This window comes from Apteryx mantelli, chromosome 15 (assembly GCF_036417845.1).
Source record: "Apteryx mantelli isolate bAptMan1 chromosome 15, bAptMan1.hap1, whole genome shotgun sequence".
NCBI classification, from domain to species: domain Eukaryota; kingdom Metazoa; phylum Chordata; class Aves; order Apterygiformes; family Apterygidae; genus Apteryx; species Apteryx mantelli.
The window spans coordinates 16,375,959-16,403,919 of record NC_089992.1 but is presented as its reverse complement, the minus strand read 5'-3'; the positions used below and the strand labels follow the sequence as shown (position 1 = coordinate 16,403,919).

The 27,961-nt window shown below is 36.6% G+C and overlaps 1 protein-coding gene across 2 annotated transcripts; it reads right to left on the bottom strand.

Moving 5' to 3' along the window:
* Nucleotides 1-61: 61 nt before the first annotated feature.
* TEX9 (testis expressed 9) lies at nucleotides 62-27,940 on the bottom strand. 2 transcript variants are annotated; one of them, XM_067305205.1, is made up of 12 exons: nucleotides 27,884-27,940; nucleotides 27,688-27,779; nucleotides 25,773-25,836; nucleotides 24,186-24,256; nucleotides 20,527-20,575; nucleotides 19,417-19,502; nucleotides 17,692-17,870; nucleotides 14,098-14,180; nucleotides 11,503-11,676; nucleotides 6,867-7,001; nucleotides 6,200-6,334; nucleotides 62-143 (listed from the first exon to the last, which is right to left on the bottom strand). In XM_067305205.1, exons 1-12 carry the CDS (start codon nucleotides 27,923-27,925, stop codon nucleotides 66-68), a joined length of 1,188 nt encoding a protein of 395 aa, XP_067161306.1. In that variant the 5' UTR covers nucleotides 27,926-27,940; the 3' UTR covers nucleotides 62-65. The 2 variants fall into 2 exon arrangements, with proteins under 2 accessions (XP_067161306.1, XP_067161307.1); XM_067305206.1 differs by lacking the exon at nucleotides 6,867-7,001.
* Between the last annotated feature and the right edge of the window lie 21 nt (nucleotides 27,941-27,961).

Here is a 27,961-nt window from a genome sequence, read left to right as displayed (position 1 = left end):
TACTTATCTACAGTTCCAAAATAATGTACTATCTGACTTGTGTTTCAAGTTGCTTTTTCATTGAATCAAGAATTTCCCCAGTCCAGCGCTTTCATGAATTCCTCTTCAGTAAAAGAAAGCATCTTAGCAGCTTCAATGTGCATCTTAAAGAAAAGAAATTAAATTAGCTAGAAGCAGAGGACAAAACAGCATGAATGACTAATATAAAGTCCTGTGTAGCTGGGATATCTAAAGGCTGCTTCGAGTTTTTTAAGATATCTAGTTTGCTCTATCAGTCTACTTTTTCATATTGTGGTATTGATGGATGTTCACCTGTTCAAGCTGCAGCTGCTATTCATATTTTTCTGCAACAATTTTTCTGCTATTTTGTAGTATTAACATGTTTAAAAAAAAAAAAAAGTGGAGAGGAAGGGGAAACACATTTTTTGTGCTAAATATTGCAATTTCCACTCTAGTAAATGAAGACCTGTAGCTTTTCCTTAGTTCCTTGCATTGCTTTAAAGATATTACAGTATTAATAGGGCATGGAAATTACTGAAAAATCTGACAACCCTTGTGACACCTTCAGAAAATTTGTACACTTTCAAGCTGATCAATATTCATCTCAACTTTAAAGCTATTACAAAGCAAATATATCATTGATATTCATACTCAGAATGATAGTGCTTCTTCTAGTGCACATAATTTAGCATTAGATTAGTATTTTAGCAAAATAATGTACTGCTGTTATAAATGAACATAATCAGCATAAAACAAAGAGTAACTGCGATACAACATAAAGAGATACCTGGCGCTGACCACTGGTTGCTATGTTGCTATACGTGTGCATATATATATGTGTGTGTGTGTGTGTGTGTGTGTGTGTGTATAAACACATACACATCATAGAACTACAATCCACCGTGGCAAATAGGCAGATAGATACACACACCCCTATGTATACGTGTAAACATCATGACTTTCAGCTACAGTAGCCTGGATTCTGTATTTCTACTATGTAAAGCAGAGAACAGTACTTTAAAGGGAACACGTATTAGCCAAAACCAGCTTTTTAACTTATAACAAGCTATTTTCAGATCCAAAAAATGGAATTACTTGGAAAAATATCAAGGTAGCTAAAGAGAAAACAAGTATTAGTATTTAAATGGCACTATGCCCCAACAAAACAAACTACCCATTAAAAAGGGGCAGCAGCCAGAAAGCCCCGAAAGCTGATGGAAGCAAATCCTCACACTGAGAACGACACAATCTTTTTACCTGTGCTCATTTAAAGTGGCAAGGAAAGTGTCCAAACTAAATAGTTTTTATTTAGAATGTACTTTTTAATAAGACAGCTATGTTTTGAAGCACAGGAAACAGCTGGGGTATACAAAGGATCTGAATTTTTTTTACATACATATTGTCAGTTCATAACAGAAGAAAGAGGATCCAACTCCCACATGTAATACAGTACCCTCCAGCTCTGCAAAGCTCACAGTAACTTCCCTTAATCCCTTTTTAAAACTAAGAATTTCTACAAAAATCTCACTTTCAAGACAAGCAGAGAATGGTCTGAGAGACCAATTTGAACACCAGCAACTACTTGCTGCCAGCTGCAACTCATCCTACTGCTGATATTCAATGCCTTTTTGAGATCTTTATCATTCTTCATGTGGTAGCATATCCTCACCTTCAGGCTAGCTGCACCTGCTACATGCATCTGAATCTGGCACACAAATGGTCCAAACTAGGTTTTTCTGATGAATTCAATAAAAGGCTTTGGCAAAATAAAATTGAAGTTCTTCAGGTGATTATGTATATTGGTCACATGTGAGCTTTGACTGCCCTTCCCTTCTCTTCCTACCAGAAGTTATAAAAGGCAGAGTTAGTGCCATTCTCTTTCAGCTTCTTCCAACCACAGTCTGTTTGCAAGGATGAAAATTAACAGCATGTTTTCTGTAAGTAGTTAATGTTTTTAATACAAAGGATAAGTAGCTTCCTCTACTCTGTCTATCTGCAGTTCTGATACAGTGTTTGCTTGTTAAATATATTTAGTCGAGTTTTGTAACATTCATCTGAGGCTATGTTTTTGATTCACAGGGGAACAGAACTACTATGCCTTGACACCCATTTCAGTGAATTCATGGTCCAGAGAATGACAGGCTAGTTTGTGTACAGAGTATATGTTGAGTGAATACTACATCTTTTTCATTCTCAAACTTGAAGAGCTAGAAAGGCCAAACAATGTTAAGCTAACACTATTTCTGTTAGATGAATTCCCAAGATCTCCTCTGTGCCCTGTTGCTGGTAGGAAAAAAATCTCTTCTACTGGAAGTGCATTAGTAGCCCCAGCTCCTCCTTAGGTCATTTCCTTCCATCTCCTACAAAACCTGGGCCATCAGCAGATGAGTCAGGGCCCGTGCATCTCCCTTCAGGAAATCTAAAGAATGATTTTCTGCCCCCAGAATGTCAGAAAAGGGAAGTGACTGTCAAGTACTGCCATTTAAAGAAACAGACCAAAGGTGCTCAGAAACTGGAGGATTAAAGGTGTCTTTTAAGACCTGTTTCCATATAGGAAAAAAAAGCAGGCTGCCATCGCTGTTCCTCTTGCAGGCCCGGCCATACAACTCGTGGAGCGAGGAGGAGGCCTCCCTGGGTCTGGCGACGCAGCCTGGCAAGGAACGCCAGGAGACGGTAACTACCTTCTCGCAGTCCCTCACGCAGGCAGGTGAGCTGCAGCAGGTGCTGCTGAGGTATGAAGCTCCCCGTTAAAGTCCCTCTTAGCCTAGCTATATTAAGCTTTCAAGATACGAGCAACAGACCAACACTGGCTTCCCAACTCAGTGAGAACAGTTACACCCTTAGCTCTGCAGGCCACTAACTAAAAACCCAACAAGTAATAAGTGACCTGGTCAAGGAGCTGGATCCTGGAGGGAATGGAGGATGAGATAAAGTGTTCAATTATAATAGTGTCATATGAAATACAAATAGAGAAGTAATTTGCTGAACAGATGAAATGTCTTCAGGAACACTGAAACTATTTATAGGCATTCTGGAGATTTGTTTGGAACAACCATAGGACTAGAGTGCGGCTATAGAAGGATGCATCTTGTATGGAAAAGATAGAAATGGAAAAAAGAGAAAGACCGCATTGCAAAAATGCACTTGGTTCTCAAGCTGAACAAAATCTGATAGAACATCTCAAAGTGAATAAAAAATATCTGAAATGACCATACTCTTTCGAAGCATGATTACCTCTGCTGGTAGGAGCAGCTCCAAGTTTCTCTACAGAAAGTAGAGTGCTACAGAAGCACCCCTCTAGAAGGGAGCTGCAAATTCTAATTACTACTCTCAAACATCATTACAAGCGCCTATCAGTACACTCAATATGCAGCACTGTAACTAATAAATAATACAAGTCTGCAGACATTAATACTCCAGTATTATCTAAGAGGCACAAACTGTTATAGGAGATTTACTGTCTGAGATAGTGAACTTTTTGGTTCAGTCAAATAACACGCAGCAGACTCAGAACTGCAGTCCTTTTCTTTTCTTTTTTTTTTTTTTTTCTCCTAAGACTGGTGGTACCCCAGAAGTCTCACTAGCTTCTTCTGCAGCCATTTTTTTGTAAGCAGTATTTAGAAACTTACTGAAAAACAGGTATCCTAAAAGAGGTGAATGAAAATTCTTTTTAAACAGATTAATGGTATCAGTATTATCCCAAACAGGTATGTCATCAGTTTCAGGCTTACTCCTATTACCTATCCTCCTCTGTCCCTTGTTTGTTAGAGTTGTATTTCAAATTCAGTGGTATGTTTCCATATTGCAACTCTCCATTCTTAGAATAAGCATCTGCACTTTGCTATATGAAATTGCCACTTCATGCACAACTCTCCTCTATGGAGGCTCAAAAGTTCCAAGAGTGTTTACAAGATGTCTGGTGATCACTGCAGCACTCTGAAGGGTAAATGCAAGTATTACTCTCTTTCCTTATCTCAAAGGCTTGCTCTTCTAAGGTGCTACTACTCAACAAGTCAGCATTCACTGCATTCTTCAGCTCTTTGACAGTTTAGGTTTGAGAGTACTTAAAGAAAAGCCTATTTCCATCACAAAATGTATCTCTGGTGTTCTTCATTCTAACACATTCTCCAGCTACCTGCACTGATCAAGATTCAGCACAGTAAGCAATCAGAAATCAACCTCTCTATAATGTTAAGATCCTATATAGACAATTCTGAAGCACATAGTCCTGCAGATTTTCATTCTGCAAATAACTGTTGGAGCTCAGCGACTCACCTGTGTCATGCAGCCTTACAAGGAAAATCAATACAAACAGTAGCATGCAATCTTAATGCACTGCTTTTGTAAATAAAAGGTGTGATGAAACTATAAGACCTAGATGAGATAGTAAGTGGAAAGATTTCTTTGGTTTGGGCAACATAGCTCAGTATGTGCTCCTCTCATTCTAATCTCCTTTCATGAAAACCTACAGATCTTTCAATCTGTGCCATCAAAGCTCATTTGGCAGGTCTATTGTGAAAATATATATTGAGAGATGCAAGGTATCTACCCACTCTGCAGGGTCCAAGGTGTCTCTTTCCAAGTAAAATACCCCACTTTGGGGAGACATTAGTGGAGCTTTACCAAATATGATAGATCATAGCTAAAAAATCCTTAACTATCTGAACTACAAATCCACTGTTCACTATGACAGTTTTCAATTAAAGCTGTACCACTAATTACTATCCTTATCCTGAGCAGGAGATATTAATACATAACTGAAAAAAAATATATTTTTTTCAAAGAAGCAGACAGTTAGGACTCATCTAATCCTGATTCCTAAAACAGTATCAGAATTCCATGATTACATTATTCACCTTTTTTTTTTTTCAGAACCACATACTAGTCATTCAGAAAAGCAATTTTATCTTTGATAGAGCAACAAAAGAGTATGTATATAAAAAAAGAATCACTTAGAATTTCATCAAGGCTACACCAAATGTTGGATTAGATAAAGTGTATTACTTCCATCAGATTATTTAAACAAGTTTTAATCCATCTTTCCTGTTCAGTTTGTCTCAATACCACAGTGTGTGTAGTTTCCCTTCCAAATCTTTCCAATCCCAAATTATGGGATTAGCCACGGACTTGTTCATATCTGAGAGAGTATGCTAAAGAAGAAACAGGTAGAGTTGACTCCTCCTTTGATCCATAATTTCCATAATCCATAATTTCTCAATATGCCAAATCTTCACCTGAACCCACTATTCAGGACCAATCCTCAACAACGATGATGTTCAGCAAGTATTCTACCACCAATTCTCTATTCAATTTCAGCTTCAGCTACTACTAAAAGAAACTAAAAGGCAATAGCCCCTGGTCCTCCCTTTTATGACCTGAGAAAGAGGAATGGAGGGAGATGATACAAAATGAATGTAGAACCAAACGATGATCAAAATAAGGCTATTTGCAAGTGCGGCGTGGATGGGAACACCCATGCAGCCATGCAGGTGTTACTATATTGTGCGATTCCAGAATATTCCATGATATTTCAGAAATTATAAAAGGATATAGGTCAACTCCTCTTTCTGTCCAGTAAATCTATACTTAGTCTAAATACACACACACACACACATATATTTTGGCACAAAGGGAGATCTACACCTGGGCAGAAGTGCATATATACAGAACCCTGGAATATAAATTACCCAGAGGCAATGAATTCCTTAGCCTGTCATAAAGTTACTAGTAAAGAAGGACACACATTGAGGCAACCCATGAAGAATTTAGGTCTGAAATGTAATAGCTTAATCTTGAGAGGGCATTCTGCAATAGCTGCTGATACAACAATATGATGAATGAAAAAAAAAACCTCGCATGCCAAGATGGATTCTACTAACACAGCCCCACTGGGAGCCTGCTGTTATTACCTGCACTGTATTTGCTTTTGAACAAACAGACACTCTTAGTCCCAAAGCTTATCAGCAGTAGTCTTTCACCAGGACAGGATATGTTCCAAGTTAGGAATGGAGTCAATTCAAGAGAGGATCAGCCTTTGCTATGAAGGACAATGTTGGCAACACGCACTCATAAAAGTGAGGCTGCTGCTCTTGCATTGAAATTTCCTGGTCTCCATGCTCATTATACAGTATGTTACCTGACAACTGACACATTTAGCTTAAAGTTGTTAACTGAAGTATAACAGTATTTGGGTTCTTACCTTTTGTCTCTTTAAAATATCGATTAACTTTAACTGCTTCTTAAAACCTGTCATTAGCTCTCCTTTTTGTTTCTGCAGTTTCTTGTTTTCTGTTTTTAACTCTTCAATCGTTCTGAGTTCTTGGTTAGCTGCATCCTACCACAGAGAAAAAAGAAGAAACTTGTTATTCTTGGAAGTGGTGTTTTAACCAATGAAACTTGGCATACCATATCAAAATGACAAACAGTAGCCACATGTGACAATTCAGAAAAGAAACAGAACAAATCAAAATATTCCCTCACCAAAGCCTAAAAGAAAAGAAAAACTCAAAGATAACAATACTTATTGGAACTATTGAGCAAACACAAGACACATTAATATCACTGTTTGCTAGTGTATATATGAGGGATGTATATGTACTGCTCCCTCTTTCTAAACACATCTAATTTTCAAACAAAAGGGAAAAATACAGATAGACTATAGCTTTATTCTATGTATTTTTACCTCCAGCATAGGTTCTAGTAGTATCATCAGAGATACTGAATCAAGCCGTTTGGTGACTGATTACAAGTTAATGCTGAAATTGTCTACAAGAGAGAAAATACTTCCAAAGCTGATCAAGCCTTTTGCCTCATTCTAGCATTTTTGAGTGATTACAAATTGAATTTTTTTTTCTAAGCCACTGTACCTTGTTACTTTGCTTCAGTTTATTCAGCTCTACTTTATACCTTTCTGCTTCTTCCATGGCCCTATTTAAGCGAAATTCTGTTGCACTCTGACTGGTTGAGGCCTGCTTTTGTACACGCTTTAGATTCTCTAATTCCTATGTAAGAAGCCAAAGAGAAAAACAGACATTATGAATAATGGTATTTAATGGATCCCATATAAGCAATACATTTACATCAAGGCTCATTCTTGAAATCTTGCTGTGGACTTTTTTGGCCTCCAAACAGAATCAGTCTCTAGGCCCCCTTATTCCACTGTTATAACATCTACCTCTTTTTCTTTCTTGAAAATCTTGAAAAGCTATCTTTCTAATCTTGAATATTCTCTTTGAATATTGTGGAGCTGATCATGTAAGACCACAGGACTAACTAAAAAACCTTGTGTACTCTGTCAGAAAAAAATGTTGTATGCCCAATCTTGTGACAGATTTTGGAACAGTGACTAGTATCCCCAGCTGCTTTTTCACCACCTGTTTCTTTTGCCTCTTTTCCCCAGATATTAGCACAAATCAGTAATTAGCATTAAAAAGTTAAAACAGCCTAACTGAAGATGGCTGAGGGTGATAACTATTTCATCTAGGAGATAATAGTTCAAGTGTTTATGGCAACAGGGTAAACAGTTCCCTCTCATCTCTGGTGCTAGTATTTCACAGTGCTATGAGTGGGAAAATGAGAAAGAGACCAAGTTGAGGAACAGAGTAATGAGATTAGAAATCAGGGAATACAGATAAAAGACAAAGTAGAATAAATGAAAGAAACAATTTTGGCAGAAAGAGCACATCTTGTCATTTGTGGAAAAGCAGTAGACTTTTTTCTTTTTAATCCTATCAAACTTCCAGTAGTAGGTGCAAAAAGACAGGTTCATTCAACCAAAATGGGGGGGGGGGGGGGGGCTTTTAAGCCTTTACCGTCAGGCTATTTTGTTTCTGAGCAATTGTTCTAGTCTCTCAATTCCACATGAGCACTTGTGGTGGTTATTTTAAACTTCCACATCACTTAATACATTTAAAAATACATTTTTTTTGTATTAAAAATACAATTTTAATATTCTTATACTGTACCTCAAGTAAATGTCTAATTGACAAATCTATACGGCAAAAACATTTTGGCAAATTATGACAGACCAGGTGCTTCTGGAAGCCTTTGTATCTTCTCCAAAATGGTTGAAGAAAACAGAAGGAGTGAAAATCCAGAATAAGCTGTATTTCACTAATCCTTCAAAATTCAATTGTTGAGTGTGCCTCCTCCAAGAGTTCACAAAAACAGCCTTTGTTCTACTAAATTTTGTTGATAACCTGTTCATCTGATTGGTAAGAGATGGGTAAAAGACTGGACAGTGGGGCAGTGGAGTCTCTCCCCGGACCACGCACATGCACATACATTTTCAAGGAAAGCAAATTCATTTGCTGGGAACTGCTCCCCAGGTTTCCATAGAAAACAAGCTGCACAGTATGCAAATCTCTTCGTCTTATATCAAGATAATGAAGCTGTGAATAGGGTCAATTAAATCTTTACTGCTAGGTATTTTACTCTGCATTGATACAAAAAGCTTTGGAATATAGCCTTTCAAACATTTCATGTCATTTAATCAAAGAAGCGTAATCATTCTTTTAAGGCTTTTTGACATTTATTGTCATATATAATACCTTATCAAGGATATTTTGCAAGCCATCCAGTGAGGGTATATTGTTAAATATATTTGACTCCAACATTTTCATCTTAAAAATGCCAGAAATAAGTATTTTATTTTATAACCAGGAAAGTTTTCTGCCAATTCTTCTATACTTTAAAAGGTGGATTAATTCTTCATATAATGCAACTCCTATGTTCCAAAACTGCATCCCACTTCAATCTCTTGCTTTTCTCCACTGTTTCGGCATGGTTGAGGCACTTGAATATCAAAAGGGTGTGATGCCAGTGAGTGAGTCTATAAGTAACCTTCTAGCAGGCTTTCTTTCTGCCCAGTACAAGCACACATAGCACTTTACCTTCAGAATGTTCTGCAGCTGCTGTCTCCCACAAAACTCTTCAGAGCTAATGTCTGCCTAACATCAAGCCCTTCTTCATGGCAAATTATTAAATTCCCTGCACAAAGCCTTAAGGGAATTAGTGCAAAATATACATGTTTCCATGACCCTTGTCTAAGGTTATAACAAGTGAGAGAACACAGAGAAAGGAATGTTTTTGTAACTATGATGGTCAAAAAAGAAAGGAGAGGTGATGCTATTTACCAGAGCCACTAGATGGGGAAAAAAAAGAGGAATGCTTGAAAGAAAAGGAGAGAAGTTCGGGGGAGCACCAGAAGTCGGCTGCTGCTGAGGTGGGTGTGTTCCAGTAGAGAGGTCTGGAGACACCAAACACCAAAAGAATGAAATGTAAAAAGAGCAAACAAATTACCATGTTATTACAGGTAAACCATGAAAACTAGGTGAGACCCTTTGTCTAGGTACATACAAAAATGCAGCTAGAGGAAGAAAGAAGCCATGTTAGTTGCTGAAAATCTAAGCAACCTTGGGAAAGCATGTCTCTCAACTTAAGTTTTCCGTTATTTATGTCACTACAGAAATCACACTTGAATCTTCAACATTTATTCAAATGATTAATTCAGACAACCATCAGCTGGGTGTCACATAACATGGGCACACACAGTTACAAGCTTGGGATGTATAGTGATATTAATGCATTTGTAAACACGTTAAGATCTTTGTTTGCTAAGGATACTGAGAAGACTACAAATAAAAAATTAAATTTCTTAATGAAATGGCAAAAAAAGTTCCCCAAAAACCAGAGGTTACGTTGGGCCATCTGAACTTCACAGAAAAATTTCTCTACACTGAAAGTATCAGTCTTGAGAGTTTAGCAGGACAGCAGCACACATTCAGACTCCAACTCACATGAAATTGTTTTTAACACATACCTAGAATTCATCTACAACTATATATTATGTACTGTTGAATAATACTTCATACTTAAAGAACAAAACAGTTTTCAGATTGCAAAATCCGTAGGAGATTTAAGCAGTTACTTCAAGATGATTCTTTAAATCCATGTTTTCAGGCTGGTTAGAAAAGTTTTATATCAGAAGAAATATTTAAAATCACTTCTGAATCTGAAGAGAACCATTCATTACATATACTGTACAAGCTTGCCTTTTCTGCCTTCCCAATATTTTAAAGAACTACCGCTATTTGTCATGATCACGTCTAACAAGTGACCTTGACAAATTCCTGAAAATACAACTTATTGGGAATAACTGAAACAACCAAGGTTGGTAAATCGAGCAAAGACAATTGAGGAAAGAGACTGTAATCTGGATACAGTAGCTGTACAGCAGACAGGAATAAACCTTTACCACATCCATTGTAAACAGGCTGCACAGCATATGTGAAAGAAGGGACATCTCCTAAACATTGGGAGAAACGTTCTAACTGTGACTGTGTGTGAGCAACAGCGTAGATTGTCTGAGGAAATTATGGAAATTGCTGTCACTGAAGGTTTCAAGAACAGGTTAAACAAACTTATGTCCAAGGCGGTTCAGATACAATCTATCCTGTTCTGGTTTAAGAGAAGGGACTAAATGACTTTGTAAGGCCTCTTAGCCCTATTTTCTATGAGCAAAAGAGTAGAATAAGTATAACTACGGAGTATTTTTTCCTGACAGAATCAACAGTTAGGATACTTACTTAGGTGAACTGAAACCTCAAAGTACCCGCAAAAAAAGAACACTCACACTTAATACATTCTAGTTCTAAAATTCCAATATTACACACCATTAAGATGAAAGTATGCCTGTACTGTTGCATTGTAATATTTAATGGAGGTATAAATAAGAGTTTGTTAGGCTAAGGGTTGTGTTCAGTCTTCCACAAATTTTTAAACAATGCATTATCCTGGTTATATTACATGTTTCATTTTGAAGTCAGCCTCTCTAGCTCTGAGTAATTAAAGAAGAAACACATGCTGCTCCTAGATTAGGTTCCAAACAAACAAAGATGAGTATGTGAGCCATCTGCTGTAACTAGGCACATATACAATTTTGCATATGTGGCCTACAGTAGGAGCCAGGCTGATTTTGATTCATCCAAATTGGAGCGACTGGTTTTGAAACAGTCCATTTTCAAGAACAATTAGACATGCTTTCCTCCTCCACCTCCAGAAATTATTAATACAGGCTGCAGGTGGGTTTTTTTTTTTTTTTTCAATCATTCAACACGTTCTACAGTTATAATAAAACTATTAATAGAATTAATTTTTAATAATTATAATTAAAACCATAAAAATAAAATTTCCTTGCATTTTTCAAGATTCCTCCTTTGTGAGTTTGACTGCAGTTTCTGAATAGGTTGTTTCGCCTCTTGTGGATCTTTTACAGAAGAATTTAATTTAAAAATACAGAAAAACATGATTGTAGAAGCATGAGAAAAACAACTAACAGAGTATCTTTTTTCCCTTTAAAAATACAATTTCTGAAACTACTATCGGAGATAGAAATTTTAATGAAATAATAGTTGGACACAAATCTGTAAAACTCAGGTAAAGAAGGTGATTTGATGCTTTTTATTCCTTTTTTGAGCTAAATGAGAGCAGTATCTGCAATACCTTTTCTAGTGCTATGATCTCTTGTTGTAATCCTTCACTTTTTTTGTTTGCTTCTTGTGACAGCATTTTGTACTTTTCAGTCTGAGACTGCTGCATATTGATTGTTCGTTGCAGTCTAGTGTTCTCTTCCTCAGTATCTTTAAGCTGAGATTTTAAATTCTGATTTTCATCACCCTGTTGGAAGTAGGAAATTAAAAAAAATTTTTGAATGTTGCAAGGAAGCAGTAGGATAACATGATGCTAATGTTTTGTAAATAAAAGGCAATACAAATGTATGTATTGTAGATATGATGATAACCAGTGCTACTTTTTTTAATTGTTATTTCAAAAAATGGCAAGATCCTGCATGATGGATTTCACAACACTTTGAAAAAGGAAACAATTAAGACAAAAAAAAAATTAAAAAACCCCAAACCCTTAGAGCCACAGTTTACCAAGGCAGTACTTTAGAAAACAAATATTTTTCTCCTCATTTAATTTTCTACAGTCTTTTACTTGTGACTGTCTTGTAGTATGTAAAACAAATGTGATCTCCCATAATTCAAAGCTTACTAGTACTCACTATCAAAATTTTATAGAAAAATATTAATAACAATGGCACATAAATATTTTCCGACATTTTTGTAACAATAGCTGAATGCACACATTAGGAAAAAATCTGGGGAAAAAAAGAGAATACAATTACTGATAAATCAATCCATTATGCTTCAGAAGATTATCTGGTTTCTGCTTAAAAGCAAACTAATGTGCCAGGGGACATCAAAAATTCTAATGCAGGTTACACTTAACATCAAGTGAATCCTGTATTAGCTTCATGACCTACTGACAATTACATCCCACTTCAAGCATTATGATTTAAAGGATTTTTTCTTCTATAACCTTTTAAATATTATAAGTGAATATTAACGTAAGAAAGTTCACAGATATACTAAGCCCTTCATTTCTTAAAAAAAAAAAAAAAAGAAAGAAAGAAATCAAGGCACATGCTAAAATGGAGTTTCTACGAGAATGAGTCTCTCTCCTACCCTTTAATCCCTGAGGACACGTGCTTTACCACAAATATCAGGTGACTGAATGTACCTCAGGAACTCCTACTTATTTATATTTAAAACTGATTTATTCCTTCCTTATAAAAATTGTACTGTGAATTGGAACAAAACAAAACAAAAAATCTGTCTCAAGGCACCACAAATATGAAATTTGTGTGACCTTGAGAATGCAATACAGTTATTTCCACAACACACAAACCAGTACCCAAAATGATACATTTACATGCTCTGTGCTATGGAACCAAGAGAATGGGTACAAGGTTTTCTTCTGTCATCTGATAGAGCCCCTGAGCTCTGTAGTATTTTGACATGGAATGATGAAGTTCAGTAACTACTGACAAAATGGTATTTGATTTAAAATCTAATGTAACAATTTTCTTCTGATCACAGCAAAATGAAAGTATTAAAATGTACAGGCAGCTGTACTGATAAAAATGGAATAATAAAGTATAAAGGACAGATCTAAAACATCAAAATTTGATTCTTTCTAAAGATGTTCTCTAGATATCCATCCCCAAAAACCTAGTTAACATCATCCTGCTCCTTAACCTTAAATCAAAAGCTTGGGAGAAAACACATGGGTCTTGCCATATGTCCTGAATGTGATCATCATATTTGGGCCTGGAAACTAGACAGAAAAAACATTCTGAAGTTAAGAGACCACTGCTAAGAATAATCCACTTGTGAGAAAGGGAGAGTTAGTTCAAAAACCTTGCTTGATTACACATACAAGAAAAAGAGGTGATCCCTCAGGCAGATGGACCCAAACCCTTTTAGGTTTTATAGCTCAATAGATGTTTAAACACCACCAGAAAACATACTGCCAGACACTGCAGATCATAAAACTCACTTGCAGCACATTCTGTTAGTAAGGTATCAGTGTAGCTTTACCCTGCCTTAACTTCACGTTATGATCTGCCCAAATACACAATCCCAAATACAGTCCTTGCAGCAAGTGTAATCTTGAAAATGGAGAAACCCTGGTTTCTATTTTGGTTATAATATCCCACTTAAATTGGACTACAGATCAGCAGTTCCATCAGAAACTTTTTTCTGCCAAGGACACCCATGGTATCTAAGTTTCTCAAACGTTTTTACTCCTCATTCTGCCCTAAACATTTCTTGTCACCCAGCTCTGGACACCACTCGACTTCTCTCTGTACCCCAAATCTGTATTTGACTGCTACCATATCCTCCTCCACCTTTTCAGGCTCTGATTATGCTTCCTTCCCCAGCAGTGCTGGAGAGGACACCCTGCAGCACCAGAGAGTCCCTGCACTGCAGCATGTCTTCAGTCTCAGTGGTGCTTTCCTGCCTCAAATTCATTTCATGAAGTGGATCTGACAAGCTTTGAGTCCAAAGATCACATTTATATTAAAAGTATTACTCCTGACTCTAAGTTCTTAGAAAATTTTTAAAGAGAGAACCTTAGCTCTTGAATACTTGAAGATGAAGCAACAAAAAAATCCTAATAGGAAACCTAAAGGCAAAGGAAACCTACTGTGATTATTTGCAGTTTCTACTGATAAGAAAACTCAACTCTTACCTTTTTCCTGCATTCACATACTACACTATCCAGCTCCTCCTGCATAACACGTAACTTTGCCTTAAGAAATCTGATTTGAGCTTCTGTGAACATAAAAAGTTACATTTGATACCCACAATCTAAGTACTCTCTGAAATATCATGTAAAACAGAAGAGATAGTATCAAGCAGAACCAAAGTAAGAACAACTCATTTTCATCTTCTTGTTTTTAAAAACACATTACGCTGACTGTTTACAATTATTAAACAGAAACAGGCAAATTAAAACTTAATTTTCCAAATAAAATCATGTAAGTTTCTCATTCTTAGGCAAAGCTTTGGATAGATTTCTCTTTTTTGATGACTGAACTCAGCATCTTTAAAATGTAAACGACTGGTAATTCTGAAAGTTGAAAACTAATAGCAGCATGTCTACATTGCAATTATCTGTTGCTGCAATTTGTGTAGTTACACCCTAAGTGATTTTAAATTTCTCACAACAAGGAATTACATGTAGATTACAAAACTCTCATAAAAAGCAAGGTAAATACCTTTCCCATGTAGAAGTCTACATTACTGTAAGTGCACTGCTAACAATATTCAATTACTAGTTTAAAATTGAACCAGTCTAATCAGATGTTTTTCCCGATGAGGTACTTTCTTGCTCTTCGACAATTAAGAAATATACTAATGGCACAAGAAAACAAGCCGCGTGGGAACAGAGTATGTTCTTCTACCCTCTGTTGCCCATCCTCTCCCCAGATAGCTCATGAGGAATTTCCTCTGAACTTCCACAGGCACAAAGCATGGAAACAATATGAGTTAAGTTACATAGGAAAAAGCACTATTTCTAGGAGGTTATTTCTAGCTGTAGATTGTAGAGTAAAGTGGAGAAGGAGTATCTTGAACAGAATGTGAAGGGATGGGTGTCAACATGCTTTTGCTTTGACATTTGTCAGTTTGCTTGTAATAGGAAGTTTTTTTACTGCTCCCACCTTCCCTTATCGACTGCTGATTGCAACTTGTTAGCCTAACTCTCTGGAGGCCAGCAGAAAGTAGCAATTAGGGAAACACTCTGAAAAAATAAGATACAAACAGATTGTCTTTTTTCTTCCTGCTAAGTCCTTGCTAGCTAGACTTCCTGAGCTGGGAATCATATTCAAGCTATCAACTTTAATAGTCTATGATGTACCTCTATACGATTAATTCATCTAATTTTCTTCTTGAAATGTGTTATAGCTTGGCATCCACAGCATTCCGTGACAAAGAGCTTCCCAATTTAATTATGCATTATGTGAAATAAAGCACTTTGTATAGCTTGTTTTAAATCCAATTTAATGTGGTATTTGCTAGTTTTTGCATTACTAAAAGACAGTTTTCCCTTTACCATTGGTGATTTCATTACAGAATCTTTCATATTTCCCTCAATAAGGGTTTTTTTTCCCCTATCAGCATTACTTTGCATTTTTAATGGTGAATATAATTCTCCATTTTATCAACTCATTCAGTATTATGAGATTCTTTTGCAAAACTTCAATGTCAGTTTTAACTATCCTAAAATCAGTTTTATCCATAGATTTCTTTAGTTGCTATCTTTCCCTTTTTCCAGATTATTCTTCTGTATATTGAACGGCGTAAGGTTTGTAACAGATTGCTGTAGGGTCATGCCAGTTACTGTGAAAAATGGTTGCTTCTCTATACTATTTTGTCTCCTCTTTCACTCAGTTGTTAGTCCCCAGACAACTTTCCCTTCTATCTTAGTCAGCTTTGTTTCATTAAGACCACTTTGTAGTAAATCTTTTTGAAAATTCAAAAGCACAAGAACCAGACCATCCTTGGGAGGTGGCTATTATCCAAAATTAGTTTGGATTCTCTCAACAGACCAAGGTAATTAAACAATTAAATTCCTATTTGGTCAATTTTAATCACTTGATGAGGCTGATAAGGGGGGAGTGTCACTTAATAGGATGGTCTTTAGATTATAAAGTAACCAACACTTCAGGAAAAAGAAAACCAGAGAGACTTCTCCATTCTACAGGAAAGAATAAGAGTCTTGAGCTCCTGAGACAGCATGAAGCAAGATAACACATTCAGGTATTTTGTTTATATATATATATATATGTTTGTGTGTATTAGATAAAAATAGAGATTTGTCTTCAAAATTCTACATTTTTGTGTGCTTTTGTCATTGCTTGTTATGGCAGAGTTGAATTATTACCCACAAAAATAGACCCTGAGAAAAATCATGCAAGTTACTGGGAGGGCAGACTAGCTACATGGTGACACCCTGTGATTATGAAGGAAAGGCGTGAAACCCACATCCAGGAAGAGCAGAGCAGAAGCTGAGGGAAAGGACTATGCTATGGAAGTTTGAGCACATTGTCTTGGTAAGTCAAGCACAGGCACATAAGCCTAATCAATCTCCTGCTAGGGAATTAGTCCCCCTGTTACAGGACTGATTAAGTATCTAAATCCACTTCAATGTGAAGCCTGTTACTGCTGAGTTTGACACCACTACTGTGCTCTGCAGTAGCTTACTTAACACATTAAAGACTGAGCTCTGGTCTGGGAGGCATTCAAAATGTTCTGAATGCACAAGGATGAATTCAAAAAACAAAGTCAATCCAGAGTATTTTTTCATTTTATTTCATCATTAAAGTTAGAGGAAACAACCCTCAGTACTCAAAAACATCCTCTTGACATAGAAGACCTTCTTATTACTAGACACCAAAAGTAACTCCCACTGAGTTACCTTGAATTTACATGGTGTGCTGTCCAAAGCAATTTATTTTTAGTTCAGGAATGAGAACTACATAAATATTCTGAGGATCTGTGTTGGGAGAGTTATTAAAGGAAGACTTGCATGGAATTACCTGAGGGTAAAAATCAAGCTATTTCTATGCTGGCATGCTTGTTGACACCAAACTGTTAGACTAAAATGAGAGACTTTAGGCATTTTGCACCACTGCAGTGAATCTCTAACTTCATGCTTGCCTTAATGTAGTAAGAAAATACATAAACCTGCTTTTACCACATCAGAGCCAAAAAGACAGATGTGCACCATGCCTTTAGCTTCACTGACAAATGCTGCAATCTCCTTTTCTACTCTATTTCTAGGACAAACAAAAAGATGCCATTTGGAGCAGGAAAGTATCTGGAGGATTCTCATTCAAGCACTGTAACCAAAATATTACTTCATTTAAGCCACTTACTAAGATCTACAGCATTAATCTGATGAAAGGGTTTTTCTCAAAAGGCAGAATGTGTGCATAGGACTAAGGTTAATCTTTTCAGAAATACAAGCTTAAAATCATATATATGCACTTTCCCAGTGAAATCAATAGTGTTTACCTCTATTCAGCATATGTAACTTAGTCCAAAGGAGGAAATCTAGAAAAAAAATCACCTTTTCATGTGATTATTCATATAAAACCTCATATTTCTTTGGGACTACATAAAGAAGAAAAACCTTTTCCTCTTACCATAATATAATTTAAGGGGTTTAAAAACTTTCTCTGTAATTTCTAGAGAACACTCCCCCCCCGCCCAGCTCCAATGAACTCATTTCTAATAGGAAACAAAAATAAAAACTACTTAGCCATAGGAGGAAACCTACCTGCTCCAATTTCATTTCCAACACTTGGAATAATATCATCATCTAGACAATCTGGCAAGTCTCCCTTCTCTAGTTTTTCTTCAATTCCGCTTATTGTTTTCACTAGAGAAAAATCTGTGCAATCCTCTAGTACTGCAACATCATCAGCATTTTGTATTTCTATGTTTCTTATTGTTGAACTAGGGAAAAAAAAACTAGATTTTAAATCTACAATACAAAAAAAGAACTGTATTTGCTATATTTAAGAGTATCCAAAGTCATTTACCTAATACAACTTCATCATTCACAAGCACATGAATGATGCATCAATGGCAATTTCTCATTTTCTTTACCTAAAATCTCCTTACTGTATTCCACACTAAACACTTACAGGAGTTTATATATTATAATAAAGGAAGCAAAAAAACAGTACCATATTCTACTAAGAAGACTTTAACATGGTTTCTTTCTCATCCAACAACTTCACAACTAAATTGCAATAACAGAAAGAAACAAAGGAATGCTCTTTTGGACATAGCTACTATCTTCTGCTGTAAATTCTGCTGATTCCCCCTCCCTCAGCTTGTTCGCTTCTACAACTGTCCTTTCTAGATGTACTCTTGTCTTACTAGCTACAATTTCTGTATCATTATGCCTGGACTAGGAAACTTCTTTGATCCTAGAAGTCGACTACCAAAGTTTTCATAAGGCCAGCAAACACAAGATAGGTGACACATACCTTATTTGCTAAACAGGGTATCTCTTCAGATCTCTTTTATAAGCAGAAGATGAATTAGTTTCCCCCAGGAACTGAAGTTCCTAAGTTCTTATCCCAATACTAGCCTCAACACTCCTGTTAGCTCACTTTCTCCTACAGCTAGGCATGAGGTTCGCCTTGCAGGTCCTGTATCTGCACAACTCCACTACTAAATCTCAGGATGCAGTGTCAGCATTACAGCCTCTCCTGAACTGCCCAACTGTCCAAAGGGTCCACAAGTGATTCTTGAGTGCTAAAGACACTCTTGGTGTGTGTCTGTTCCACACTCTCCCATTTTGCAGATAGTTTTCATCCTATTTTGGTATTTGTCCATATCTTCTCTTGTGGCAGTTTTCATTTGCTGCAGGATTTTATGTATGATTTCCCTGTTTCTTTTGTTCAGATCTCCATTTCTTGCTTTTGCAAGCTTGAATTTGCTGTCTACAGAGTTGAAGCTTTTCAGCTCCAAGTGCAGGCCTCTTAACAGCTGTGGCACTATCACTCCTATCTCCCATCCTGGGAGCCCAAATTCACCAAAATAGCATTATAATTAGACCCTAGAGGGCCTAATGTTTCCCATCACAAGTCCAGTCACAAACTGCAGTTCTCTTCTACACCACTTAAGTGTGCTTCCTTGGGTTGCCCCAGACAATACATTTTCCTAGATGTAGGCATGCATCCTTCATTGAAACACAGGGTTTACCTGTCAGCCTTGAGAAGTGTCTGAGTGAAAAACAGTTTTGTTGTTTTAATACTAATCACATGTGTTCACTAATGATTTTAGGTGCTCTATGCAGGTAAACTGAGATAGCTACATGATGGAGCTGACTGGGGTGGGGCAGCAAGGTTTGATGCATTAACTTTTACAAATATGTACATATATAGATATACAAGAATTCATGTAATGCAAGTTTACACAAATATACTGACAGACAAAAACAGCATCTAAAATATCTCATTACAAAAAAGAGATGTGTATAAGTAATTACCTTGAAGACGGCCTTTTTCCTTGCCTTCCAGAGTGCGGTCTGTTCTGAGCCATGGGTATGGAACTACAGTTCTTCTTGTTTGGTAGCTACAAAATTTTTCAGAAAGTAGTGGTTTTTATTAGTTTGGAATGACTTTTTGCTAGTGTCTTTTCTTTTTCAATTTTCATATATTCAGACTCAAGGATACTCTTAAAAATATGACTGTCAAAGTCTCAGAATCTCAGGAAAGCACAGCGCTTTCCTAGCTTGACTTGTACAAGTCTTATCTTGCAAATTGTGTCCATGTGTCCAAATTATAATACATCCAATAGCCATTTGCTAGGGGGAGTTTTTTGCACACACACATATGATAAAGTCATGCATAAGCAAGGCTGTCAGTCATTATCAAGATATTAACTATCAGACTGTTAGCAGACTGCATTTCTTTGAACCACGTTTATTTCCTGTAGAATTCCCTGTAGAAGGAAGATCTAGCTATGTGTTTGTAGATCTCTCCCAAATAAATCATTTTCAGAAATCGTCTTTCTCTATTGTACTGTGACAAACAACTGAAGACAACATTTTGGAAGCTTTAGCTCATCTCACAAAAGATTCAATCTAATTGTGATTAGAGACTAGTGCATTTCATTGGTTTCTTCCTAACTTTCTTTTCCCATTGCATTTTCCTTCTTGTATTGTTACTCTGACTACTTTTTTATTATTATATTTAAAAGACAATAGTACTGCCTTTAGTGTTATATCAGGGAGAGGGGAAGAAGGAGGAACTGAAGTATGTTCTACTGTTTTGTACTTAGTGTTCTTAAATTGAGAACCTCAAAATACTGAGCACTTCTGAGAAGTAACAGATAAACCTTTACAGAAGAGAAATGTAAAACACAGAAATTAAATGCTGGCAGTCTACCCAGCTACCAGTAGTACAGCCCCCCCCCAAAATCTAGGGTACCATGGTCCATCTCTTTACCACTCTGCTTCGAACATCACTTTTCTTTTTTTTTTTTTTTACCCTTGCCCCCAGTATATCATCTATGTAGCATAGCCTCAAAACCAGAAGTAGTATGTGGAAATTACACTGGAACAGGATATCAGTCAGGATAGTTTTGAGTTTGATACCTTGACATATGAGTGTGTAAAAGAAGAGGCTTCAGGACAGAGTGAATCTCTGCAAAATAAATACATAAAAATTAAGTAAAATTCACTGAACTTGAGTACCAAAACAAACCTTAGACAGTAAATATTAAAAATTCCTATCACAATCAGGAGAATATTTCATATATCCAGAATAAACAACATAGCTAAGGTGGGAACATATATTAAATTTGATCACAAATCCAGTCCCTTTCTCTGCCCTTCCATCCTATCTCATCTGTTCTCTGAATCACCTGGTGAGTCTGGGGTAGCTACTCCAGTAAAGCCTCTAATACAGCAGTTTACAGGAATCTGAGTCTAGTCCCTAGCAATTCAGGTGATTGCTGCAACTACCAGGTTATTAAATCAATGACTTCCTGAACCAGGGAATACTTGCCCAGTACGCAGAGCATTAACAGCTTCAGGAGGAGAGACAAACAATTATCAAAGCTCAGTGGTCAATACACTTACCTGGCATATTAAAAACAAACAAAAAACCCCCTACATTCAAATTCCTTAATTAATACAGAGAGAAGGAAGATATAAGCCAGTTTTTGCATCCTGGGGGGGAGTGCTATGGTATGCTTATATTGACTGTTGTCAAGTGAATTGACAGGGACCGTCAAGTGAATTAAGAGATGGAAACAACTTATAAATTAAGCCTGACAGAATTTTCTCTGAAATACATATAACAAATATTGTATCAATTTTTACAGGTGAAAAAGCAGGAATAAAAAAGCAGCCTTCTTATCTGCTTATTTTGCTGAATACCATAGTTTTTAGCTTCTAAACCTCATGTTAAATGAGTCTTTTAAAATATGTTGGAAACAAGCAGAAAGTTTTAGTATTCCATGTATTTTTCATTCCAAGTTTCTTGCCATATGGATAATTTTTTTTTATTCACTTCCAGAGTCTGAGTTATGTGGAGCTATACTAATGCACTGGAAGGTTAGTTTTGTGTTACCTTTTACATTTTTTTGACAATTCAATTAACATGCAGGCTTATAAAAGTTCTGTAATAAGACTTAAAATGTATATATATCGGTCACCATAATTTTTTGATACAGTTGATTTGGATAAATGTTTAGATTTTGCCTTTAAAAAATTTATGGACTTCCACTCAACAACAAAAATTATCTGCACAAAGCTCCAGATTTTACTAATCCAAAAAACCCTAGAAAAATCATCTTTGCATGGTTGGCAGCAGACTTCAAGAATAGGATGATTAGTTTTTGTCTATTTACCCTATTTTCCTCATGCTTCCCTCCTATTGGCCAGCTTTAGGAGCATGCAGAAGGCTAGGATTTGCTGCCACAGAAATACCAGTTATGTATTATTCTGGAAGATAGGAAAATACAACACCCTTGTGCTCAAGAAAACAGGAGTATTCTTTCCATCAATAGATTAATTTGTTCTTAGCATGTGTATTGGCTCAAGGCTTTCTTTAAAAAAAAACCAAAACAACTCTTTGTTCACGAAGTTCCTCAAACTTATTAGTCTTAACGTTTTTTTTCTTCTTCCCCACGTGACAACTTATTTTAAAACCCTCAAAAAATGGTTGTATAGCCATTTGGTAAGTGAAATTAATGTGTAAAACCTGAAAAGGTATATAAATGAGTAGCTAGCTGAGTGTGGTGACACTGAAACGGAAGCTAATGTTTAACAATTCCATCTCCGCATGTAAACACAAGGTGCGTGGGCATGAGCAAATCCTTTGTGTTTGCTAATCCTATTCAAGCCTATAGCGCGCCTGCCCATGCACGTACAGTTCCCATCGCCATGAGCCCGGCAATGGTCTAAAGAGTGAAAGTATAAACAAAAGCCGATCATAAAGCAGTGTCACCAGAGCTGCTTTGTGTCTATGCACTTCAAGTTTCTGTGTGAAAACTAAACTAGAAAAACTCCAGAATGACTTTTTAAAAATTAATAAACTGACTTAAATTTTCGCCTTTTTTTTTTTTTTAAACTTTGCTTACTCAATTTTCCTACCTTAACTGGTCTTTCTTTGATTCTATTACTTTGCTTCTGTCTTTTCCCCTCTTTCCAGTTGCTTTAGCATTCATTCTCCTTAAGCAGAGCAATATAACTGCTTTCAAAACTATCTCAAGTGCTTCCTTTAGATTTATGGACTCTGTTTGTAAACCCCCCAAAAATACATATATATTAAATACTTGGAACTAATCTAATTGAATAGCCTCAATGTTCACTCATGGATGTGTGTGCCCAATTCCTAGCATACACTTCTAATTTTTTTCAGTACAACATAGGTGTTCTACTCTTCTTTTGTGTAAATGTTTACAACAGAGATGGCAGTTGTTTTAAGACCTTTTTTATTTATATAGGTAATTGGCATATCAGCTGCTACTGACATGCTAATTATCAACATTTTCCTAATTTTTCCAGCACTTCCATTTTTTTCCAAATATACTGCATCAAAGCTGTTAACTCCGTTTGTAGGGCTGATTCCTCCAATCACATTGCTTGGTAAAGCAGTCCTATAACTCAACACTAGTTTGAAGTTCTTAAAAAATCTTCTCTCTAGTACTCAATCCATCTAACAACATAAAATTAAAGCAAAATCTGGAATTTGTTTGCAAAGAATGACTATATTGAAGATGCATTGTTTCTTTTTTTTTCTCCACGACCAATTGTTTAAGTTTCAAAATAGCTCAGCAATAGTTTTGATTATAGTGGCAAAGCTTTTTGCTGATGTAGCCAGGCTTCCATCACAGACTTGCTGTCATACCTTTTTGTGTACTGAAAAATCCTTTTTCAGGTACACAAAACCTCACTTTTTGTTTTAATTACTTTTGTGTAGAGTAAAAGCTATGTCATCTCTAGCAGACTTTCATAAATATAATTTCAAAACAGTTTCCCAACTGCAGCTTAATATTTGAAGCAGCTTGTAGTTTGACATTGTATCTTTATTTTTCAGATTAGTCACATCATAAATTTAGGAACTTAAAGAGATCTGAATCTTTGATAAACTTTGTAAATCTTAAATTCACCTACTTTTTATGCTATCAATATATGAGCCCTTGAACAGCTACATAAATAATAATGTCGTCTATCCACTCTGGCACTAACATGTTTGAATATACAGGCCAAAAAGTGCAGCGGTGCATATGTTTACACAGGCCAAAAGGTAGATCTGCCTCAGAAGTGTAATGATACCCAAATTCCAGAGGGTGGCAGCTGAATGTCTGGCTGTCTTAGTTTTTTTTGATCAAGCACTTCCCATCCCAGAGGTATTTAGGCCAAGTTAAATTAGAACCAAAAGAACCAGTATCTACTCCTTCCCTTTTTCAACTGAACTGGTTAAAAACCACCTACTACTGAGCATCTACTCTTTTGTATTGCAAATAACACCTGTTATCTTTACTTGCATTTTTACAGATGTCAGCAATACTTAGCCTCATAGATACAATACTTTCAGCAACAATAAAGCTATTCCTTGAAAAAACAAGGAACAACACTAAATTCTTCAGTATCAATTGTTTCAAATAATAATAATAAATTTTAGATTCCTCCAATCTAGTATGCTGCAATGGAGGAAACGGGGCCATGACTTGGGCAAGTCAGAGTGTACAGGATCAGAGCCAAAACTCCCCATAAATTATATCTAACAACTGTAAAGCACATACCTCTGTCTGTCAGCTTCGCATGACTTAGTCTGTACTGAAACTGGTCTAGATAGTATCTCCTGTTGGCCTTTCTTTATTAGGGGAAAAAGAAGTCATTTATTGGGTAACATAATCTGCAACAGATGGATTATATATTAGTAAATCACAAGAAATTTAGTCTACCATTCTGAAGCAAGTGAGCTGTCATGGAAAAGAATTTCTCAAACACATGAAAAGATAGCTAAAATTTAAAGTATCGTTGATATCCTCAAATATTTACTTTTGTTCCACAACATGTACTTGCCTTTTGCCTGTAAAACTTTTCACACAATATCATCTGAGATGCTGATACTCTGCCTCCTTTCTCTGAAATGCAGGAATAGCAATGTGCAGCAGATGGAAAAAACTTTGTTTTCCATGCTGCACAATAAGCTTCAAAACTAACTCTTTATTCATGCAATACAGCCATAATTTGGACACTGATCTGCTGCAAGTACATTAGAGAACAATTCAGTCAAACACTGAATGTTTAGATAGCTTCTATGATACCAAATTACAGTTAGAAAGCATAATCCAGTACTAAATGCAGTTGTCCTGTTTCTTTTGTTGTTAAATGTATATCTGTGCAATCTGGCAGTGCCATGTGGTATTTTAAGTGTCCTAAGAATATTTGTTCTCTGCTGCATTTATTATATTAAAAAAAAAAGGGGGGGTGTTTTTGCTGGACTTCAAAAGAAAGAGACTAGATGCTATTTCAGATACTTCACCTGCTTCTGTTCAAATGCCAAGCAGTTAGCCTCAGTTTACCACATCCTCCTCAGGAGGAGAATGTTTTCAAGGGACAAAAATGAAGTTTCAAGAGTAGACAAAGAGCATATGAGAATTACAGTTTTCCAGGAGTTTTAAAATTTGTTCGTTAAGCCTTATTTGAAGGACTGCAACCTTGAATATATCTAATATGTAGAACACCTTCCTAGGTTATTTATATGACAAATTTGATGTTTCCTCCTTCTCCAAACTGTTTTGGATATAAGCCAGACTTTTTCTATTTGCCAAATTTTCTATCAAAACTTCACTATATCTGGTACACAGCCACACCAAAGTTAGAGAAACATAATATTGACAAACAAACAGGATTTTTCTTTAAGATAGTTTCCTTTTTACTAACAACATATTTTCTATTTATATTGCTTATTCTTTGTATTTCTTTCAATTTGAACAATACAAATCCTATTTCATTAGGATGTTATTGCAGCAGTATCTGGTTTTCAAATACTGAAATAGCATTTTCTTTGTTTAAAGACATAAAACCATCTGCAGAGACTTTTCTTAAACATCATAAAGACACCTACATAATTTTATGTATAATCTGCACAAAAGCTTTAAGCATCTACATGAACACATATCCGCCTGATTAAATTACATCAAAACTATTTCGGCATGTTTTTTATTAAAAGTTCACAATTTTGGAAAAAAATTAAAGGCTTAGATTTAATTTGAAAACAAAATACCTTTACTTGTCATGGTCTAAATTATTTCTTTTGAAACTTGACCCTGGTTCATGTGAACCAAGGCTAAATTATGTAACAGTCTGCATAACCTACTCACCATTATTTCTTCAGCTTGATGCACCAGCTTTTCTGTTTTTGCTTCTAATTCTGCATTCAATCGCCTGAAACAGAGTAAGAATGCTTGTCACTGAGTTTCTGAAAGACTTAAGTAAATAAATGCAGACATGACAGTATCTCTGCCTGAACTAAGTGAAGTTTTAATAATAACTCCTACAAAGGAACACCAAAATACACTTCAGAGTATTAACCAAGCTGTATTTCAATAATTTTCTGGGTTTCTGTCAGATCAATAGTAATAAAATCCAATATACATACTAAACAGTAAGGCTTAGACTATAATCTTGACAAGCACTTGTTTAACTTGGTAAGTCCTGTTCTTGTCACGTGAGGAATACTGAAACTCTAAATTCAATGATAGAAAGTCAAAAGGAATAAAATGAATGATGGGAGGAAAAAAATGCCTTACTATCCTAAATAAGACAAAACAGTAACATTCAGCCATAGTGCTCTTGATCTCTGCCTAATCTTTTACTTATTTCAGACTGTCTTACGAGTTCGATTTGGTTTGAGTGTTGATCTCACAGGTAAGGAAAATGGGCAGGGTTTTTTTGTTTTCTTCTAAAATTACGTCTTGTTGGGAATTATATCAATATAAAACAACTACATACCTGTAGTATTACTAGAAATGTGCCTGAAAATAGTAAGTTACTTACCTTCTACATCAGTTTGGACTTATTCTCACCTTGGCTGACAGAGTTGCAAAAAAAATAAAAATAAAAAAAAATAAAATTTGCAGTCTCTGACAGTCAATGCACACATTATTTATTGGAAACTGAAACTGATGGATACCTACGATTCATGAAAGCTGACTGAAACTTTGCCTCCTTCTATTTAAGTTAAAACTACTTGTCCTTTACAAAATTAGCTGTTAATATCCACAAACAAAATAAGCTTATGTTATTTTGTTTTGTGTCAGTATAGGTTTCCTTGAGAACCCAATACTAATGTGTATATAAAACTAATCCTTTATCGTAAAGGAAAGAGGGCAATAACTGAGGTATAGCACAGAGCAGGATTCAGTTCCATTTTTTTCTTCTAGAATAAAAAAAACAATGTTCATGACACTATAGTGGAAAATCTTCTGAAATAATAATACAAAAAAAATAGTATCAGTATTTCTAGAACAACTGCATATAGCCAAAATAGCTATAGATGGTTTTTCTGTTGTGTCACTGCTTAATGCATATTCTACTACTTTAATTCCTCAACGCTTTCTGGTTTTTATTTGCAATCTTTACCTGAGGTATACTTAGCAGGGGTTGGGAGAGGAGTCAGGTATGATTACATCACATAATCGTGTAACTAAAATATGCCACTATACTGTACATAGTTACATGCAAAAACATAAGCTTACATTAACCTGTATATAAATGTGTGGGGTGTGGTTTTTTTTTTTTTTTTTAAGGAATCACGGTATGTCTTTACCACTGACAGGTAGGCACATTAGTGCCTTAAAACAAGGGGCAATGATGTGCTTTCTTCACCATAATTTGATATCCCTTTAACTATTGCCATATGTCTTGGATATTTGGATTTGGATAAATTGGATATTTGTAATTTAAATACACACACTAGTGGTGCCACTGCTCTAAAAGCAGAAATTAGATGTCCTGAATTACATGCCTGAAGTAAGGCCTAGAACTGTGCACGGCCTGCACCCGGCTCGTTGTGTAAGTGGCAATAAAAGGCTGTGCCCCAGGAAGGGGAAAAAAAAATTAAGTTTGCTCTCAGTGCTCTCATCTGCGCACTCTGGGAAAGCAAGGGAGATCCAGCTACACCTAAACTAACTATGAACGTTTATCAGAGCCAGCGGGGAGGCCTGCGCGGCCCCGGGGAGCCCCCCACCCCCGCCGGGCCGGGCGGCGAGGAGCGGCGCCCGGGCGCCTCCTTACTTGTACTCCTCTTCCTTGGCCAGCAGGGCGCCGCTCACCACGCTGCTCCCCGCGGCGCCGGGCTGCGAGCGGGCGCCGGGCGGCCTCCGCACCTGCAGCGAGGAGGGGTTAGCGTGCGGGCCTGCGCCCCCCGGCCGCGTCCCCCCGCCACCCCGGCGGGCCCCCCCGCGCCGGGGCAGGAGCGCCGCCGCCTTACCCCGGCCGCGCCCCCGCCCCGCCGGCCTGCGCCCGCCGCCATTTTGTTCCCGCCGCGGCGCTGCTGCGCGGCGTCGCC

Excerpts from the sequence above, each read along its gene's own strand:
- TEX9 (XM_067305205.1), bottom strand. The coding sequence starts at position 27,925 with ATGGCGGCGGGCGCAGGCCGGCGGGGCGGGGGCGCGGCCGGG. Across the intron at positions 27,780-27,883 it reads GGGGCGGGGGCGCGGCCGGG|GTGCGGAGGCCGCCCGGCGC; the intron begins GTAAGGCGGCGG and ends TCCTCGCTGCAG. Across the intron at positions 20,576-24,185 it reads TGCGAAGCTGACAGACAGAG|AGATTCACTCTGTCCTGAAG; the intron begins GTATGTGCTTTA and ends TTTATTTTGCAG.